Here is an 18,546-nt window from a genome sequence, read left to right on the forward strand (position 1 = left end):
CTTGTGCTGAAATCAGTGGAACGCTCCACAAATCGTGGCTTTATATACCTGCCTATTTTTAGCCGCTGCGCCTGGAGCTATTTTTAAGCTAAATGAGCTCATCTGACTGGCTAACAGCGCGCAAGTCAGTAACTGACGGGACCAGTCGCGAGAGGGCGCGCGACCTTTGGGAGGCTGAGGCGAGCGCGAGGCCGTAGGTTCCGCACGTCTCAGCTGTGGTGGTTTGGACGTCCGGTTCGGAGATGATTCGGGTTTTCTGCCCTTCGAATTATTTCAATAAACCGCCGCAGAGGCGAGTAACAGGGGCAAATCCTTAACAGACATTTTATTCCGTAACGATTTGGTGATTTGTGGATATAAAGGGTATTCACTTACAATGAATCATGTACAATGAACTTATGTTTTCAAGTTTCGGACATCGAAGGATTTTCCAGTGAGGCTTTTCATGACTAATGCGTCACTTTATGATGCAACAGAGGGGCAATATGTACTGCCATTTAAGACATGGGCATATTCTTTGGTATGGATGGTAATCTGATCGCACTTGTGATTAAAAGTCATGCTGGATACCAGATATAGTGATCAAAATCAGACGAGATTCTTGTTTTTATTAGTTTATAGGCCTATACATACTGACACTTAATTTCCAAAATAATACATTAATACAGGAATATGGCCCCAAACCCCACAGTCATAGCTGATGCTCCATAACAGAAAACAACAAAAATTCCTAAAAGAAGTGTAATCACATTGTTGCAGCTGTAAACTGACTGGTAAGAAGTGTAGTTTGTTTTGAAGAACCAAAATAACAGAAGTTCAGCTTCGTAAAAATGTAATTGCAATAAAACAAAGGCTAAATCATGGAAATGTTTAGATTCATATAGGTACAAATTACAAGTGATGTAGTGAAGACCACCTAAACTGAGACCAAGTCATCACCAAAACCAGAGTGTATCGAAACCAAGTCAAGACCAAGATCAAGGCAGGGTGAGATCGAGACAAGACCAAGACCATGGCAGTGTTAACCCTTAGAATCCAATTCATTTTTGAGCATTTTTCTATCCATTTGATTTTAGGCTTATTACATTGTATGTAATAACTGAAACTGAGACAAGACCTAGTCAAAATAAAGTTGATTCTGAGACGAGACTAAGACTGCAAAAAAGAAGTCTCGAGGCCAAGACCGGTCTTGAGTACTGCAACACTACAAATTACCCATTTTGCAAAATGTTTTTCCATCTGTCTATGCATCCATCCATCCATGCATCCATCCATCCATCTATCCATTTATCCCAGGAAACTCATGGCATTTTACCGGGGGTGCAGAGAGTGCTGTTGTACCCCCTACTTGTCAGATGAAAATGCTATTTGAACATATTAAGTTAAATGAAATTATATTAGAAAGTTATATTTCAAAATGTGGCACACTGCCATAAGCCTAAGCTTCACTCATTAAAACTATTCTCATACAAAGGGATCATGTCTAATTATGATGATGCACTTCTTCTCTGCAACCAATGGGTCCATCCTCACCTCCTCCATCACCGTCTGGTTCGCTGCTGCCACTAAGAGGGACGAATCAGGAAAAAGCTCATTATTAATGGTGATTGGTTGCAGTCTGCCATCACTTCAGGACCTGCACACCTCTGGGACCACAAAGCCAGCAACAAAGATGGCAGCTGATGCCTCCCACCCTGGGTGTGGAGCTTCCCAAACATTCCCTTCCAACAAGAGGTTAATCTATTATGACTGACTTTTAAATTTTATTTTCTTCCATCTCCATTCCCCGGTAATCTAACCATTTGCTAGCACACTGCAATGCACTGTGCACATCACCTGCACTAGGCATAATACTTTATGTATATAATTTATCCGCTTGACCACCTTGATGTGGTGGCACAGTGACACAGAGGTTAGGACAGCTGTGTCACACTCAGTGGCGGAACAACTGTACATTGGCTCCTGAAGCAAATATGAACCATGCCCCCCCCCCACCCTTTCTAAACTCATACCTAGGGCCTGCCTACGCCAGGTGCAGCAGTTGCGGATGATGAAATTTAAGTTGCTGCTACATATCATGCCCATCATACACTGAAGTAGCTATCAAATTCCACAAACATTTTCGTTAAATGCACGCCTCTGAGATATTCTGACTAAACTTTACAAGCTATTACATTATAGCATTATTTTAAGAACTGTACCAAATATTTGTTGTCTCATGACACCCACCATAATGAGCCTGTATACATATCATATAAGTTTGCTACAACTTAATTCCAAAACACACCCCCTTTTGCCCAAAGTTCAAATCTTGTTGTCTAATCACACTATGGTATTCCAATCTGCACGGCCTATCAAGCTGCCGTATTCCAATTTACAATTATCAAACATGATCATAATAAAGTGAGCGTGAGCGCATCGTGCGTTGCATGCAGGACAATTATCAAAGTCACTGATAAAATGTCTTTATTTTCACTCTAATTAATTAGTGACGATTAATTAATTAGCTTGCTCTGTCATTATATGACTTTGCTGAGAAGTGTCCGATTCTGTGGTACTTGGGTGGTTGTGCTTCCACAAGAAATGATGAGTACATTGCGGAGGAGCGGTGCGGCAAAACAGGAAAGAGGCAACTGACACAAACTCGGTGCCAAAAAAAACAGGTCTCTTTATTCCGACCTTACACTAATTCAACATCTGAAAACATGCGCCGCTAAAACATCCTCGATCGGGGATGCGCAGCCACCCTTTACTCATGCGCATGAACATAGATAAGGGACAGTATATATTCTGTCTATTCGGTAGTAACCCATATAACATGTCGGGAAATGCTATGTGCGGTGATTATTAAACTTTGCATCTTAGAGTTTAAACTTATAACATTATGTCACAAGCACCCACCGGTAATAAGTAAAAACGTGGTCACAGGCGCCGATATGTCTGCACACTGAAAATTACTCTACAAAAATATTTTAAGTGTGTAACGTTATATGTGCTTATTGGCTGCAGGGTCACAGTGGTCAATGCAGGTTCACATTCACTTGTTGGCAAGAGCTATTATGGGTACCTACTGTTTTACTGTAAATATTAACTAGTTATCTGTCTAGTCAGCTAATGACATACATTTGAAGTACACATAGAATAATGTAATTTATTAGGCCACCTGAACCTAAGTATAACAGCTACTAATCGTCTTCACTGTAGCTGAATGCTATAAACATTTAATCAGTGCAGTATTGTACTCATGAGTATTGTAAGGAATCCACTTGCAGAATTTAGTTTCAGCAAAACGATGGTTTATTGAACAGTAAAAATAATACAATATAATACAGTGTAGACATACACCGGGTACTGAAAAGCAGGTCAGATACAAATTAAGGGCAGTTCTTCTCCCCCCTTTATACCCCAAAAGACCCTCCCCAACATGGTACTGTGTGTAGGTGTTGTGAGTGAATTTGCATCGAAGCTCAGCCCCTCTACCACACGTTCATGGGCACCTGTCTGCCTGCATCTTTGGGTGGGATGCAGGGGACCTCACTCTGCTGTGGCGGGCGAAGAGAGAGCAGCTCAGGTAGGAGGGTGTACCAGGTCTTACTGATCTCCTGGTGGACAAGAGATTCAGTAAGAAGGAACTGAGCCAGTACTGCTGCAGGCGGACGCGTGGCGAGGGGGCCGCCATCCACCTCAGTGAAAGCTGCTGCATGAACTGGAGGGGCGGAAGGGGAGAGACCTCAGGGGGGTGCCGCTGCTGGACCAGATGCGCAGGAAGCATATCTGGTAGGTGCAGAAACGCCACACCAGGTGCATCCAGGACATGCACGGTGTGCAGCTGGATACAGAGGCAGGCACCAATACCAAGGCGGGCATCGTCCTGAAAAGGTACTGCTGTGCCAGAGGGTCTACATCCCTGGGGTCATTTTTACTGCAGGTTAATTCCAGTTTGGTATCTCTTTTATACATTATATTTTATATGGTTTGTATGTTTTTAATAAAAGCATTATTCACAATGAAATGTAAGACATTTTCGTTGACAGAAATATTTTGCTGTTTTCCCAGGAACCATTGGAAATGCAAGGGATTTCTAGTTATTCGGACTGGGAAGGTCTCCCAAAAGGAATAACTGGAAATTCCGTGCATTTTCACTCCAGTTCAGGCCGAACAGGTGGAACCGGAACTGAAGGACTGTGTGGGTGACCAGCAAGTAGTCTTTTTTCCTCACCTACCAGACGATTGTTCCCCAGCTTCATATCTTGTCAGGGTTATTGAGATTATTCCCCTTGAAAGATTAAATTATTTTTGCAGTGTTTGTGACCAAGGCACCTGCAATTCATGCACCAGCCCTTTAGATTGTTTAGAACTCAGTTGCTTTGTGTCGCTTTGGAAACTCACATCAAAGTGCTGATTTAGGCTCCTTTATAGCCGAGACAGGTTTGTAGTTTGTATTCACCTTTGTAGCTACATTTGATATTTGTGATTTATAATTTCAAATATTAATTCTTTTTCATTAGGTCCTGTTACGTTTGTTCCCCACCGTGGCTGAATCAGTAATGAAGCGCGTGAAATAAACCCAGTCCAACCTAAGTTATGCACCCGAAATACAGTCTTATGGCGCCATCTTGTGTGTGTCTTGTTAAACTGCATTTTATTCCTGAATATCCGAACTTAAAGTGGTGTTATAACTAGGGTGGCGATACTATATGCTTCAGGTCTATTCCTATGTATTTGTTGGCATAGCGGTAGGCCTATAATTAGTGTGACATAAACAACATAGAGAGTAGAGATAGATCTACTGATTTAATAGGTGGTTCTGCAAATATTATCCACAGATCTTGATAATACAGCAGCGGCTCGCCTTGCTTAGCATATCCTGCAGTGCGTTGAGAATTTTTGAAATATGATCTCAAGCATGGTTAGCCTGAGTTACGACTGAATGTGTTATTGTAATCTCTTCTTTCTAACAGAAAGTGAGAACGCGTTTTCTTTCTCTCTCGCTGTTTTCTTCTCCGGATAGGTTACATTTCACGGCACATATGCATATATAAGGGTCAAATGCTGTTCTTTAATGATTTTTTTGTTCAAATTAACGTTACTCGTAGAAGTTTGCAAGTGACGGTGCTCAAATTTAAATAAAACATACAGCGGGTCTACATCCATGTTTGTCCAAAGCGGAATTATGTTGTGAAGAAATTGTTACTCTCCGGAAGTTATTTAGGTTGGACTTCGTCTCCTGGCAACGTTCACCCAGAAAAGACTTCCGGTGGTAGCTAGGTGTTTCTTTATGTTTACCTTAAAGCCTGCCGAGTAATTTCGTATATTTTTTCGCAGGGATCTCACATCATTTGATTTCCTCAAAACAAGCGAGTTAATCTAGACCAGTGACATTTTTATTCAGTATGCCTAAATATCATAATTGGGAACTTTTAATTTGGAACCCTGTGTAGCTATCGGTAACTTGCTATTTAGTAATGCAATCTACTAGCTGTTATTAAAATAAAACATCGCCTGATTACATTAGCAATGATATTACCGATGGCATCAACCTAAACTTGTGTGCCGCGGACACGGAAGAGCTGAACAATTTTTATTAGAAAAAGGAAACACCAGAGTAAGCTCATCTCGCTGTAGACATGAGCGTTATGGCTCGATTTTTAAGTTGCTCATGTAGATGCTTAGTTAATATGTCACCCAGAGACAAGACCAAGCTGTTCATCACACTTGCTTATTGACTTATTTCCGTCAGTTCTGTTTGTATCCTGTGTCGTTAGTTTAGCTTAATTATGAAGTCATATCGCTGTTGTAACACATTGGTGAATACTTTATTTAATATCAAATATGTAAATAGTATAGTGTGTAAGATCAGAGGAAAACAAGCGCAATCGACTAACGTCAGTGTTTTCTTCAATAAACTTGCGAAGGGATTCATTGTCACCATAAGAGAGTGAAGTTGATTCATTCACACGGTTGTGTTGTCTTATACGAGAGATGCCATTCTGAATGACTGAATGAGTCTGAATGACTACCAGTTTGAATGGTATAACTGACAAAACATCTAACTTACACAAATACAAATCATTAAGGCCCACTGAGTGAAATGGTTATCAGGTAGATGTTGGTTAGCTATTGATTATTTTGGAATATATAACTATTTTGTGAAAATGATGATGATGTTGGCATGTTTTTGTTCAGCTGGCTTAGGGATGAGCCACTGCTCAGGGACTGGCATGAACCTCCAGCAGGCAGAAAACGGGATGGAAACGCCAGAACCCTCTCCTCCAAGTGCTGAAGACTGTCCACTCACTCAGCAACCCCTGAAGAGCAAGGTGGGGATCCCTAGGACCGCAGCTGAATGCAAAATGAGGGCACAGATGGATGGAGCACTCCCGCAGAATGGAGTCCAGAACTGTGAAGGGCAGTATGTGAGAGGGGCCTTGGAGATGCCACACCCATCAACTAACTCTACCCCCATGAACACTCTGGGGTGTCCCCTTCTTGATAAAGGTATGAGAGCAGGTGAAGAGGATGGAGCAGAAGAGGAGGTAATGTTTACATTCAGTAACTAGGGGTATTTATTTCTGGGAAACAAGTTAAAGTTATTTTTGTGTGGCTATGTGTCAGTTAAGCTGTCTGTTTCCTCCAGCTGTCCCTGAGACCAGCTGCCTCGGAGACCCTGGGCTGTGCAAGCCCCACTGGTCCCTGCCCCCCCCACGTGATGGCACAGGTGCGGGTACGGAACCCGCCGGAGCGTGAGCGCATCGTGCGTGGCATGCAGGACAGCAAGAGCCTGGATGAGATCAGCCATGCGTGTGGGGGTGCGGGGACCCGGGGCCGGCTGGGGCAGCCTGAGGGCCGCAGGGCCACCATCTCCAGCGCCCTGGAGCTGGAGGGCACGGTCAGTCACGAGGGAGACCTAACACACTTCATCACCAGGAACTTGGAGCACAAGATCAAGATGAGCTCCAGACGCAGCCTAGATTGTGAGTTTGCCTTAAGAGTGGGGATGTAGGACTGGGTGGAAAACCAAGAGGGCAAGAGCGTCTGGGGTGGCACTCTAATGATAGAGGGTCTTCTGGCCCATAAGTAAAGGCAGGAAGGTACACAAGGGGAAAATATAAACTTTATTATGATCATGTTTGATTTTGTCAGTCAACTTTCATTGTAAGAAAAATCAAATGAGATAGTAGGCAAGAATCACATGAAGAAATGGCATTGAAATAGAGTAAAATAAATAGCATAACATTTAAAAGGTGCAAACATTTTATAAGGTGCATTGGTCATATATATTTATACCAGGAATTTGGCAGGATGCAGAAGTTTACAGTGTTCATACTGAAATGGTAGGCTGTGGAGATCCCAAGCAGTGAAAATTCGCTGTTAATCCAGTATCCAGGGAGCAATAGTGGTGGTTCATGCTGGTGTATGGTACCCAGCTGAGGAAAACTAAAATATATACATCTCGGCCGAACTGCTAGCCAGCTACTTGGGCCGGAGCCGGGGCTCTCTGCGGCGCCCAGCCGACATCCCCCCCATCGACCCCGGTGTGCTGCTGGACCTGCAGAGGCACACGCAGGAAGTGGCCCACAGTGTGGAGTTGATGATGCGCAGCCTCAATGGAACCATCCAGAACGTGAGGGACATCCCATACCGCTAAGCACTACTGAATCTCCTTACCACCCGTCGTCATAGAAACACTATAAATGCACTTTAATGTCCATAAATCTGTCACATTTACAGTGCTGAACAGTCTTAGGCAGGCAAGGAAACGTTTATCTGGGTAGTAAGTGTATATTTGCTCAGAAAAAAAACAAAAGAGTTTGAACATATGCAAAAGTACAATGCTTTGGATAAAAGCATCTGTTAAATAAAAATAAATGTAAATGTAAGAGTAACACAATAAGAACCAACAAGAATTCCTTCTGTGCTCCAAAAAGTTACTGATATCTTGTTGGATAACTAAAAGACCACTTCAGTTCCCAAACCTCTCCTCCGGGGCACCTCAGCCCTTCCCTATATTCATAAAATTTCATCACCAGCTTACCTAATTGATTAATTTGTTAAAGTCAATGAAATATTGATTACAAATATGGAAATTATATATATAGTTAAAACAATACATGGGTGTATTGGATGGTTGCTGCTAATACTGAGGTGACTATAGGAGAGCTGGCATACTTTAAGACATAATATCATTAACATCATTTAAAGATTTTCTTTGCCTAAGACTTTGTCCAGTACTGTATATGACTCCTGCTGGGATTTAGTTAAAAAATGTGTTGAAAATAGCTGGTTGAAGGTTTGTGACAGTTTGTGACCCTCTGTAAACTCACACCCAGAGCATCTAACTTTGTGTGTGTGTGTGTTTATGTGTTCAGATGACGGCGCTTAGCGTGGGCTATATCCAGACCTACAGAGACTCTGTGGACAGCCTGGGGGAAGCGGTGGACATGAGCATCAAGGTGAGGGACTGAAGGATGGTCATGCTTGGATGTGTGTGTGTGATGATGTATGTAAAAGCCCTCGGTGTCCCATGTAGGGGATGTACACGCTGATGGCCCGCTGTGAGGAGCTCGATCGCTGCATGCAGCCCATCCACGTCCTCGGGAAGCAGATCCGAGCCATCAAGCGCACCCTGGACGCCATGGAGTCACTCTGCAAATAGCATCAGCACTGTGGTGCCACCCTGACACAAGTGATGCCTCTTTGGTTGCCATGGTGATGTCGTTCCAGTAGCCATGGACATGCCGTTCATACCGCCCCACCTTGCTGCTCACCAGTGAGATGCACTTCACTGCACCAGTTTCCCCGGTAATAACCAGACCACAGCCAGTGATACTTCGGGCTGCCTGCATAAGACTCCACCCACTGCCCCACCCCCAGAAAACATGCAGTCATACAAATGCACAAGAATTCTCCTTTAAAACTTACCCAACTGCCCGTCCTTGTCTGAGTGTATGCGTGCATGTTTACTTGTGGGGACGAGTGTCTAAACAAATGTGCATGCGTGTGCGTGGAGGGAGGCACTGGTGTGCTCACTGCAATTACTGTCTTTGTGCATCCAGCACCTTGTGTAAATAGCTTTTTCCTTAAGTTTTTTTTTTGTCTGTCATTAATGTATATTTTAAAATAACATTAAAAACTGGAAAAACTAAAGCAGCTGTTTGTGAATGACATTTATGGAGACTGACAGGGTGTTCCTATGTGCAAAACATGTTCCATACCCTACCTACAAGCTGTTTCTGTTTTGAATAAGAATTATACTAAATATTTGCAATTACACAAAAAGGGACAGACGTGCAAGTTACAGCAGAAATGAATATGCAAAGTTTACCAAAAGCCCTGGATCTGTTCCTGCACTGAAACGTACCTTTTATTTTAAATTAAAATGCTATAACAATGGCTATAATTTAACCTTTCACCATAGAAACTGTCTACCATGAAAAAACACAAATAAAGTTATGCCTCTGAAAAGAGCTGAAAAAATGACATCTCCATACTTCTCCTTCAACAGATTGTCTCCTTTAACAAATTACTGCATATGTCAAACTCCTGAAAAGTGCAACACACCATAAAAAAAAACATAAACACAATCAAATTCTGAACGGAACAGCTGACATGAACTTGCCTTATGCTGAAGCTTAACCTTGGGAAAGGGTCAAAGGTCACAGTGCATCACAAGGATGCAAATAACAGTCTGGGCTTTGGAATGCCCTTCTGGGCAGTTGTAGATGGGGAGGTGCTGGTGACATCAGTGGCTAATTACCCTGTTTGGGCTTCAGAGTCACTCTGTCTTCTTGGTTGGGGCCCGGGAGCGAGCAAGGAGGACTGGTAGCAGTGCCAGTGCGGCGATTCCTCCGGCCACCAGAGGGCGGTAGAAGAGCCAACCAGCAGCGATGGTGAGGAGGGACAGCGAGCAGGAAACGCAGAGAGCGAAGAGCCTCAGGCCGATATTCACGACGTCCCTCACCAGGGGCAACCAGTCCACTGGAAACACAGGGTCATTTAACACGAACTGTCCTGATCCATGTTCCTCACCTGCTGCTCTCAGCACACGTGTGCAAATGACCTCAATTCTGAGTGCCATGGGGCAGCTCCTGTTACAGCTGGAAACTGCTTAAGTCTGCCCTCTGTTTCTAAACCAGTTAAACATGAATTAAATGTCTATTTTGAAAACAGATCTACAAACACATGTAATATTATTCCAATACCTATATGAAACTGCCATCTACAGCAAGTGTATAGGATGATTGACACCATGGGGGGGGGGAGGGGGTTTGGGGCTGCTGCTTACCCAATGTGTGGACGATGCGTGTGGCCAGACTGATGCCCAAGAACATCAGAGCCCAGCCAGCAGCCCTCAGAGCCCAGGTCTTCATGGAGTTCATCTGGTGCTCTCTTTCAAACACCTCCTACACACACAGAGAAATGCCACTGGTCCACAATGATATTCTGGGACACAACACCTGTGCCTTTCCTCACCTTTATGTGGAAAGTGTTAAAAATACAGCAAAACTCTGCACTCATGCAGTTTCTAGACCCTTACATCTATTTTCCGTCTCTGCTTAAATGCAGGGTTACAGCAAACCCTGATGTAATCCTGGGCAGCACAGTGTACAAGGCAGAGGGCACCCAGAATAGGATGCCAGTCCATCACAGGACACACACGGCATCGGAAAGCTGCCTCACCTGAGCAGACAGCTCCTCCAGGTACAGGATCTCTATGTGGTCCCCAGATGTGGTCTTATAAGGCACAAGCTGCCCATCCTTCTGCATGGCCACCACGCTCACCTGGAGAGCACACACACAGTGACCATACCGGCCTGAAGAAAGACCACGGACATGGGCAACACTGACTTGGACAGATACCAAACCATGACCATAAATACTCTCCGCCATACATACTGCCACCTATGGGCCATCTAGAGAGGAACACTGTACTCACCATCTGAGCAGACCCTGGGTAGGTTTCTTCCCCACTCAGTCCTGCATAGGAGAAGCTCACTCTTACATCACCAACCTTGAGGCAATGCAAAACAATAGTGTCAGTCTATGTATATATGTATGTATGTGTGTGTGTGTGTGTGTGTGTGTGTGTGTGTGTGTGTGTGTGTGTGTGTGTGTGTGTGTGTGTGTGTGTGTGTGTGTGTGTGTGTGTGTGAGAGAGAGAGAGAGAGAGAGAGAGAGAGAGAGAGAGAGAGTGTGTGAGAGCACAAACCTCAGGCCTGTTGGGTTGGGCAGTGTGGTAGAAATAATCTCCATGAACAGTAAGGAAGGGATCAGGGGACAGGGGCCCCAAATGAAGCCTCTGGAAATTATTGATCTTGTCCACTAGCCCTGAAAAGGCAGAACGTGTTCAGAGGCATAAACAGCCATTGTGCTCATTTCAAATCCACGCATGATTTAGATGATGCAATCGCCATACCTTTGGACAGAGAGAGGCTTCCAACCCAAACATCTGGGGCAACCACAGTCACACTCTCCACCGCCATGGCACTGTAACCATGGCAACAGACAATCAGTCCTCCTGGCAATATCCATCCATCCATCTTCTGTAACAGTCTGCCCTTTTCAGGGTTGTGGGGGTCCAGAGCCTATCCTGGAGGCTACAGGCGCAAGGCAGGGAACAATCCAGGATGGGGGGCCAACCCATCACAGGGCACACTCACACACCATTCACTCACACATATACATTTACAGGCAATTTGGTAACTCCAGTTAATCTGAGCAGGTTTTTGGACTGTGGGGAGATACCAGAAACCATGGCAGAGACTCGAACCCTGGTCCCAGAGGTGTGGGGCAACAGTGGTAACTACAGCGCCACCATGCTGCCCCCTCCTGGCACTATGGTCACCATAAAAGGTACCAGCAGGAGGCTGTGCCCCTACCAAAGCTACGCATCCATGATGTCACTAGACGCTAAGACCAAGGCGGTTTACCTTGAAGATGGATACCTAACACAGGGTCATATTACCTGGGGTTCACGTGACCAATCTCTTTGTCGAAATTCCGGCTGTTGATGACCTCTGATCTCCACTCTGTGGCTAATTGACAGATAACAAATGGGACATTTGAAAAGGAACACCTGCTTTATTCGAATAGCAACCAAATATTAAATCTACCAGTATTTCTACACTCCATGAAACATTTTATATTCAATGATAAATGTTCCAAGACATAGAACACTTCTCTTGTAATGCATCTAACTTTTTAAAAGAGCAAAAATAAGACAAATTACAAAAGAAAATATCAACCCTTTGATTTCAATAAAATATACATGTGACTCTTAAAAGACCAGTATGGCAATTGTTAAATTGGGAATCCTGGACAGCACAATAAAGCATAATTATGAGTTTTTTGGTAACAGGACTAAGGTACCTGTGGCCTGTACTACGAAGCGGAGTTACTGGCTTATCGGGGTAATTTGTCGGATTTAAGGTACCACAGTTTAAATTGACTCCTTATTCGTTCACTTACATTTTGCCCAGTCTACCTTAAATCCAACAAGTTACTCCGATAAGCCAGTAACCCCGCTTCGCCGTACAGGCCACTGGTGTCATGCATGGCCAGTAAATTTGCATATTAACCGCCAGTCATGTTTCATGGCTTGTCCTTGCATTTCCCCTGCTCATCACTTAAGGGGCAGTGTACTCACTGTAAGTGTATGTGGTTTCAGTCTTGGTCTCTCCATCTTCCTGGTAGTCCCTGCAAGAGATGAGCACACGGAGACCACATGACAGCTCCGCCCTCCATAAGGGGGCCCACTACCTGTCGCCCCCACCTCCCTCCCCTGCAGTGGCTCTCACCGGCTCTCCTGTTGCTCCACCCACTGGTACATCTCCACCTCCCTCTTCAGCTTCACCGCCTTCACCTCAATTCTGTAGTTGGGATCATGCAGCGGCTAGAGGGAAAGATGCAGTTCTGTAGCTCTGTGTCTGCGCAAGCATGCATGCACGCAGGTTAAAACGTGCAAGAGTTCAGCAGCATAGCTACCTGGGATGTTTGCAGGACAGCAGACAGGTGGACCAGTTTGTTGTTATTCAAGAAATCTGGTTCAGATGCAGGGTTCAGGGGCACAACCTTTGAGAGGCCCTCGTTCAAAGAGGTTGTGGTACGCAAAGCTCTGCCCTGCGGTGAGGGAGGGGGGACTTTACTGCAAACAAATTACTTAAATACCGCTGAGGATGTGGCAAAGTCTTTGCTGCCATGATAAGAAAACAAACATGACTTGCCATCGCAAGGTAGCTACCTCGTTAGTGAAGAGTACGTAAAATGAGAGCGCGAACACGCCGACCCCGAGCAGCATCCCCCCCGCCGTGTCGCTCAAACGCTCCAGGAATCCTGGCGTCGCGCGGCTGCTAACGCGGGAATGCTGATCCCTGCGCGCGGCTTCGGGCATCTGCGTGAAACACGCCGGGGACATCCACCATCACACTGTCAGTGTACCATTGCTCTAAGGATCAGGTGTAAAAAGCACTCTCAAATGGCAAACGTCAAAGCACCCTTTTTAGCCGCCTCACCACCAAAATATTTCTATTCCACTCCCACGTTCAGTTCTTCCAGTTTAACTAGAATCATTACGATCTATACCATGGGGACTTCTGGAAAAACTTGCTAGATTGTAACATTGGGATATGTAAAAGTAAAGTGCATTAGCCTTCTTTATTAAGGAAGTCACACAAGACAATTAAGAAGGAGCACACTGGCCGGTACCCTATCTCGTACTAACTTGCAGTATACGTACATGTCATGCATAGCTGCTTAATAACCAATAAATTTAAATAACAAGCAACTTACTGCATGCGTCGACATTGTTTTCGTTTCCACACCCAAGCTTATGTTATGAAAGTTTGGGTTAAAGAAATTCACAGAGATCCGCTTAGATTAAAAAAAAAACTAACAGGAACTCAGAACACCCCCAATCAACTACAAGCTACAAAAGATAAAGTCTTCGTTGCAAAAGACATGGAAACTCTACAAACGTCTGTCTGACTTGAAGTTCTACGCGTTTTGTACCCCGATTGGATGAATACTTCCCGGCTCAGCGCAAGTGCATGCTGGGAAATATAGTCCGTACAAAAAGAACCGACCCGCCCCCCAGGTTTTCGAATCGCAGGTGAAAATACTATAGCGAAAGGATTTACACAATATACATTCATGTGTCATGTGCTTAACGGATGGCGACAGCATACCAAACCGTGTGGTCTCATCTTTGGGTGCCAGAAACATCACTTACAGACAGGGGAATAGCCAGACATTCCCCTCAGAAGATGTCACCTTGGGCCCCTGCTTGGGTTGGCTTTCAATCTCTCAGTCGATTTTGTTGAGCGGGGGTGCTGAACAGTGCTGAATCCCTGAATCTGCCATGGTATCCATGCCCCTCCGATGCTCATGCTAACAGAGATACATAAACGCAATCAAGTACACACACAATCCCCACGCTTTCATGTTAAAAGCTGAGATGAGTGTCTGCAAGGGGATTGAGCGATTCCTGCCTGCACACATTCACATAGTGAAGCATCTCCACTTGCCCGTGGAGGTTTCACTGTTAGACCCGCGTTAAGTCAGAGCATAAACCAGCCTGAATAGTGAATTATAGCAGTCTAGACTAGTCAAGAACCATAAATACGGAAGAATAAGATTTCATTGTCCAGGGTACTGGAGTGAAGGTGTCACTGAGCTCTTTAAAGTATGTGATATTGCTCTTAAACTTAATTTAAAGCATTATGTTTTTACTTTTTTAAAAGAAAAAGCAAAGGTTTCATTGGACGACAATATGTTGTACATGAATGTATACGGTAAATGTGCAGCTCTTGCAAAGAGATTGAGACCTGGGTATTTTCGATTACTTGTAATTATTGGCGATAAATGGGCTGCGTAAAAAAGCGGCAACGTACAGCAGCTTCCGTTACAGCCCACCGTTCATCCACATGAAGAAGACAGCGATGAAGGGCTTGGAAAAACCTGGAGACTTCAGTGTTTTCAGTTTTATATTGAAATATTTATATTTAAGATAAGTATTTGTGTAGTGGGGCTTGAATGTTGTACTTGGTAAGCTTTCAGTTTGCTTGTGGTGCTATAGCGCCACCTAATGTTTTAATGGGAAATTATTATAACAGACATGATGACACATATTCCAGTGCAGAGGCACTCAGACATGTAAACAAAACGATTCTGAAAGCTCTGGCACTTCAGTGAGGCTGCCAGCTCTGCTGTAAGACAGTTTAATGTAGATATATCACTACTTTTCTGTCCCTATGGCAGTGTTTTCCCAACCCGGTCCCCAGGGACCCCCTCCCCCATACATACGTTTTGCTCCCTCCCAGCTGCCAACCAGGGAGATATTTAACTTACCTCTTTTTTCTCTCTCTTTCTTGCTTCCTCTCTGACTCCCTCTTTCTATTTCTGCTCCTCATCAGGAGTGCATACCTTCAGGCATCATGTCAGTGAATGGGAAGAGGATTCTTAAAATCAGTCAAAACCTTTACTATGGTTGAGAAAGGGCCTCCATCTTTCTTCTGGAAAAAGCAGGGCCTTGATCTCTCTACAGCCAATATCTGCAATTTCGTTGTACAAGTAGCATCTGTGCTCCAGTATAATGACAATAAAGACTTTCCATATCCCGAACCCCATTATTTACCCTATCCATATCCCGAACCCCATTATTTACCCTATCCATATCCCGAACCCCATTATTTACCCTATCCATATCCCGAACCCCATTATTTACCCTATCCATATCTCGAACCCCATTATTTACCCTATCCATATCCCGAACCCCATTATTTACCCTATCCATATCCCGAACCCCATTATTTACCCTATCCATATCTCGAACCCCATTATTTACCCTATCCATATCCCGAACCCCATTATTTACCCTATCCATATCCCTTCAACAAATATTTGTTTGCTCCAGGTTTTTGCTTGACCTGGGTCTATGTAGTATGCTAAGGTGCTAATTTTCTTGACAGCTGTACACATAGGGAAGTTATAGATCAGTTGGTTATGGATCTGTGTCTGTATCCAGAATGTTGTGAGTTTGAATCCCACGATCAGCAGTGTAGTGGGTTTAGGGGCCCTTGAAGGACCAATTTTGAGTGCACTAATTTTATTATTTATTACATAAGAACATAAGAAAGAACATAAGAAATTTACAAACGAGAGGAGGCCATTCGGCCCATCAAGCTCGTTTGGGGAGAACTTAGCTAATAGCTCAGAGTTGTTAAAATCTTATCTAGCTCTGATTTAAAGGAACCCATGGTTTTAGCTTCCACTACAATAGCAGGAAGACTATTCCATACTCTGACTACACGCTGTGTAAAGAAGTGCTTCCTCAAATTTGTTTTAAAATGTTCTCCCGCTAATTTCCACTTATGGCCACGAGTTCTAGTATTTAGACTAATATTGAAATAGTCATTTGGCTGAACGGCATCCAGACCCGTTAGAATCTTATAGACCTGAATCATATCCCCCCTTAGCCTCCTTTGCTCAAGGCTGAACAGATTCAGTTCCGCTAACCTCTCCTCGTAAGACATTCCTCTAAGACCAGGAATCATTCTCGTAGCTCTTCGTTGCACCTTTTCTAAGGCAGCAATGTCCTTCTTGAGGTATGGTGACCAAACCTGCACACAGTATTCTAGGTGGGGTCTTACCAAGGAATTATATAAGTGTAACATCACCTCCCTTGACTTAAACTCCACACATCTAGAGATATAACCCAACATTCTGTTCGCCTTTTTTATTGCTTCCCCACATTGGCGAGAGTGGGACATGGAAGCATCAACATACATACCGAGATCTTTCTCGTAATCAGCTACCTTTATTTCAGTGGAACCCATAAAATATCTGTACTGTATATTTCTGCTCCCTGCATGGATTACCTTACATTTATCTGTGTTAAATTTCATCTGCCAAGTATCAGCCCATTCGCTAATTAAATCCAGATCCCGTTGGAGCCTCTCTGCTGCTAGATTAGTATCTGCTACCCCGCCCACCTTAGTGTCGTCTGCAAATTTAACCAGTTTACTGTATGTATTCGTGTCAATATCATTAATGTAAATTAGGAACAATAGTGGTCCTAAAATTGAACCCTGCGGTACCCCACTATAAACGGAGGCCCACTGTGACATAGTGCCTCTAATAACTACTCGCTGCTTCCTATCAGTTAGCCAGTTTTTGATCCAAGCTGCCACAGTTCCTAAAATTCCTGCAGCTTTAAGCTTTAACAAGAGCCGTTTGTGGGGGACAACATCAAAGGCTTTCTGGAAATCTAAGTAAATCACATCATAGGCCTTTTTGTGATCAATTTCACTTGTAGCTTCCTCAAAGAACTCAAGCAGATTCGTTAAGCAGGATCTACCTCTCCTAAATCCATGTTGGCTATCCTTTATAATGTTATTTGCATCTAGGTAATCTACCATTTTCACTTGAATTATAGCTTCCATTATTTTTCCAGTAATGCTAGTTAAACTGATTGGCCTATAGTTTGCCGGATTACTTCTATCCCCTTTTTTGAATATGGGTGTTATATTAGCATGCTTCCAATCTGATGGTACCACACCCGCAGATAACGATTTCTGGAATATTAAAGTCAAAGGTTGGCTAATAATATCCCTCATCTCTTTCAAGACTAAAGGTAAGATGCCATCAGGCCCCTGTGATTTATTTATTTTGAGTTTAGCTAGGCTTAGTATCACATCAACCTCAGTTATACATATATTGGTCATAGACAATGCTGTATTTGTATTAATTGGTGGTAAGTTACTTGTGTTCTCTATTGTGAACACCCTTGAAAAATAATCATTAAACTCATTTACCATATCAATTTCGTTATCAATTATAAGGCCCTTACTATCCTGTAAATTAGTGATTTCAGCTTTTAGTGCTCTCTTGGAGTTAAAATATTGGAAGAAACCTTTACTGTCATGCTTAGCCTCCAATGCAATTTTTCTTTCTACATCCCTCTTTGATAGCCTAATGTCATTTTTTAACTCTGCCTGTAGACTTAGATACTCCTGCTTGATTTTGAAATCATTAGTTATTTTCCAGTTGTGGAACAGAGCCCTTTTCCTCCTGACTTTATTCTTAATTTCCTTAGTAAACCACCTTGGTTGTCGTTTCCTAGATTTAGTTTTGCTGGAAACAGGTATGAAGTCCTCTTGCACTTGCAACAATGTGCTTTTGAAAAATTCCCATGCCTCTTCTACTGTTTTGCTATTTAACTCTGTCCAGTTTACAGTTTCTAATTTCCGTCTCATACCATTAAAGTTAGCCTTCCTAACATTGTATACTTTTAATTTAGACTTTGCTCTTTGGACACTAAAATTAACCTCGAATTTAACCATGTTATGATCACTACCGTACAATGGGTCTAAAACCTCTAATTTTCCAATCCTATCCTGGTTATTACAAAAAACGAGATCAAGAAGGGCTTCTCCCCTGGTAGGAGTATTAACAAACTGAGTAAAAAAACAATCCTGTACTAATTCCACCATCTCAAGTTCATTTACAGAAGAGCCAGAGACTGTGTCCCACTGTATCCCAGGTAAATTA

General features: G+C 43.4%; 2 protein-coding genes across 6 annotated transcripts; one reads left to right on the forward strand and one right to left on the reverse strand.

Moving 5' to 3' along the window:
* The first annotated feature begins 5,138 nt into the window (after positions 1 to 5,138).
* Positions 5,139 to 9,147, forward strand: LOC111860016 (BLOC-1-related complex subunit 6-like). 4 transcript variants are annotated; one of them, XM_023843258.2, is made up of 6 exons: positions 5,139 to 5,260; positions 6,187 to 6,536; positions 6,638 to 6,974; positions 7,470 to 7,624; positions 8,370 to 8,453; positions 8,531 to 9,147. In XM_023843258.2, the coding sequence occupies exons 2-6, from the start codon at positions 6,198 to 6,200 to the stop codon at positions 8,654 to 8,656; spliced, it is 1,041 nt and encodes a 346-aa protein (XP_023699026.1). In that variant the 5' UTR covers positions 5,139 to 5,260; positions 6,187 to 6,197; the 3' UTR covers positions 8,657 to 9,147. The 4 variants fall into 4 exon arrangements, with proteins under 4 accessions (XP_023699026.1, XP_072571691.1, XP_072571692.1 ...); XM_072715590.1 differs by having other exon boundaries at positions 5,176 to 5,605; XM_072715591.1 differs by having other exon boundaries at positions 5,213 to 5,268.
* A 191-nt stretch (positions 9,148 to 9,338) lies between these two features.
* LOC111860015 (transmembrane protein 43) lies at positions 9,339 to 14,023 on the reverse strand. Of its 2 annotated transcripts, XM_023843256.2 has the most exons (12): positions 13,789 to 14,022; positions 13,241 to 13,390; positions 12,985 to 13,119; positions 12,798 to 12,892; positions 12,647 to 12,696; positions 11,966 to 12,035; positions 11,417 to 11,487; positions 11,210 to 11,328; positions 10,937 to 11,011; positions 10,681 to 10,782; positions 10,286 to 10,403; positions 9,339 to 9,978 (listed from the first exon to the last, which is right to left on the reverse strand). In XM_023843256.2, exons 1-12 carry the CDS (start codon positions 13,801 to 13,803, stop codon positions 9,776 to 9,778), a joined length of 1,203 nt encoding a protein of 400 aa, XP_023699024.1. In that variant the 5' UTR covers positions 13,804 to 14,022; the 3' UTR covers positions 9,339 to 9,775. The 2 variants fall into 2 exon arrangements, with proteins under 2 accessions (XP_023699024.1, XP_023699025.1); XM_023843257.2 differs by lacking the exon at positions 13,241 to 13,390 and having other exon boundaries at positions 13,789 to 14,023.
* Positions 14,024 to 18,546: the final 4,523 nt, after the last annotated feature.

The sequence above is a fragment of the Paramormyrops kingsleyae genome, chromosome 8 (genome assembly GCF_048594095.1).
Source record: "Paramormyrops kingsleyae isolate MSU_618 chromosome 8, PKINGS_0.4, whole genome shotgun sequence".
NCBI classification, from domain to species: Eukaryota; Metazoa; Chordata; class Actinopteri; order Osteoglossiformes; family Mormyridae; genus Paramormyrops; species Paramormyrops kingsleyae.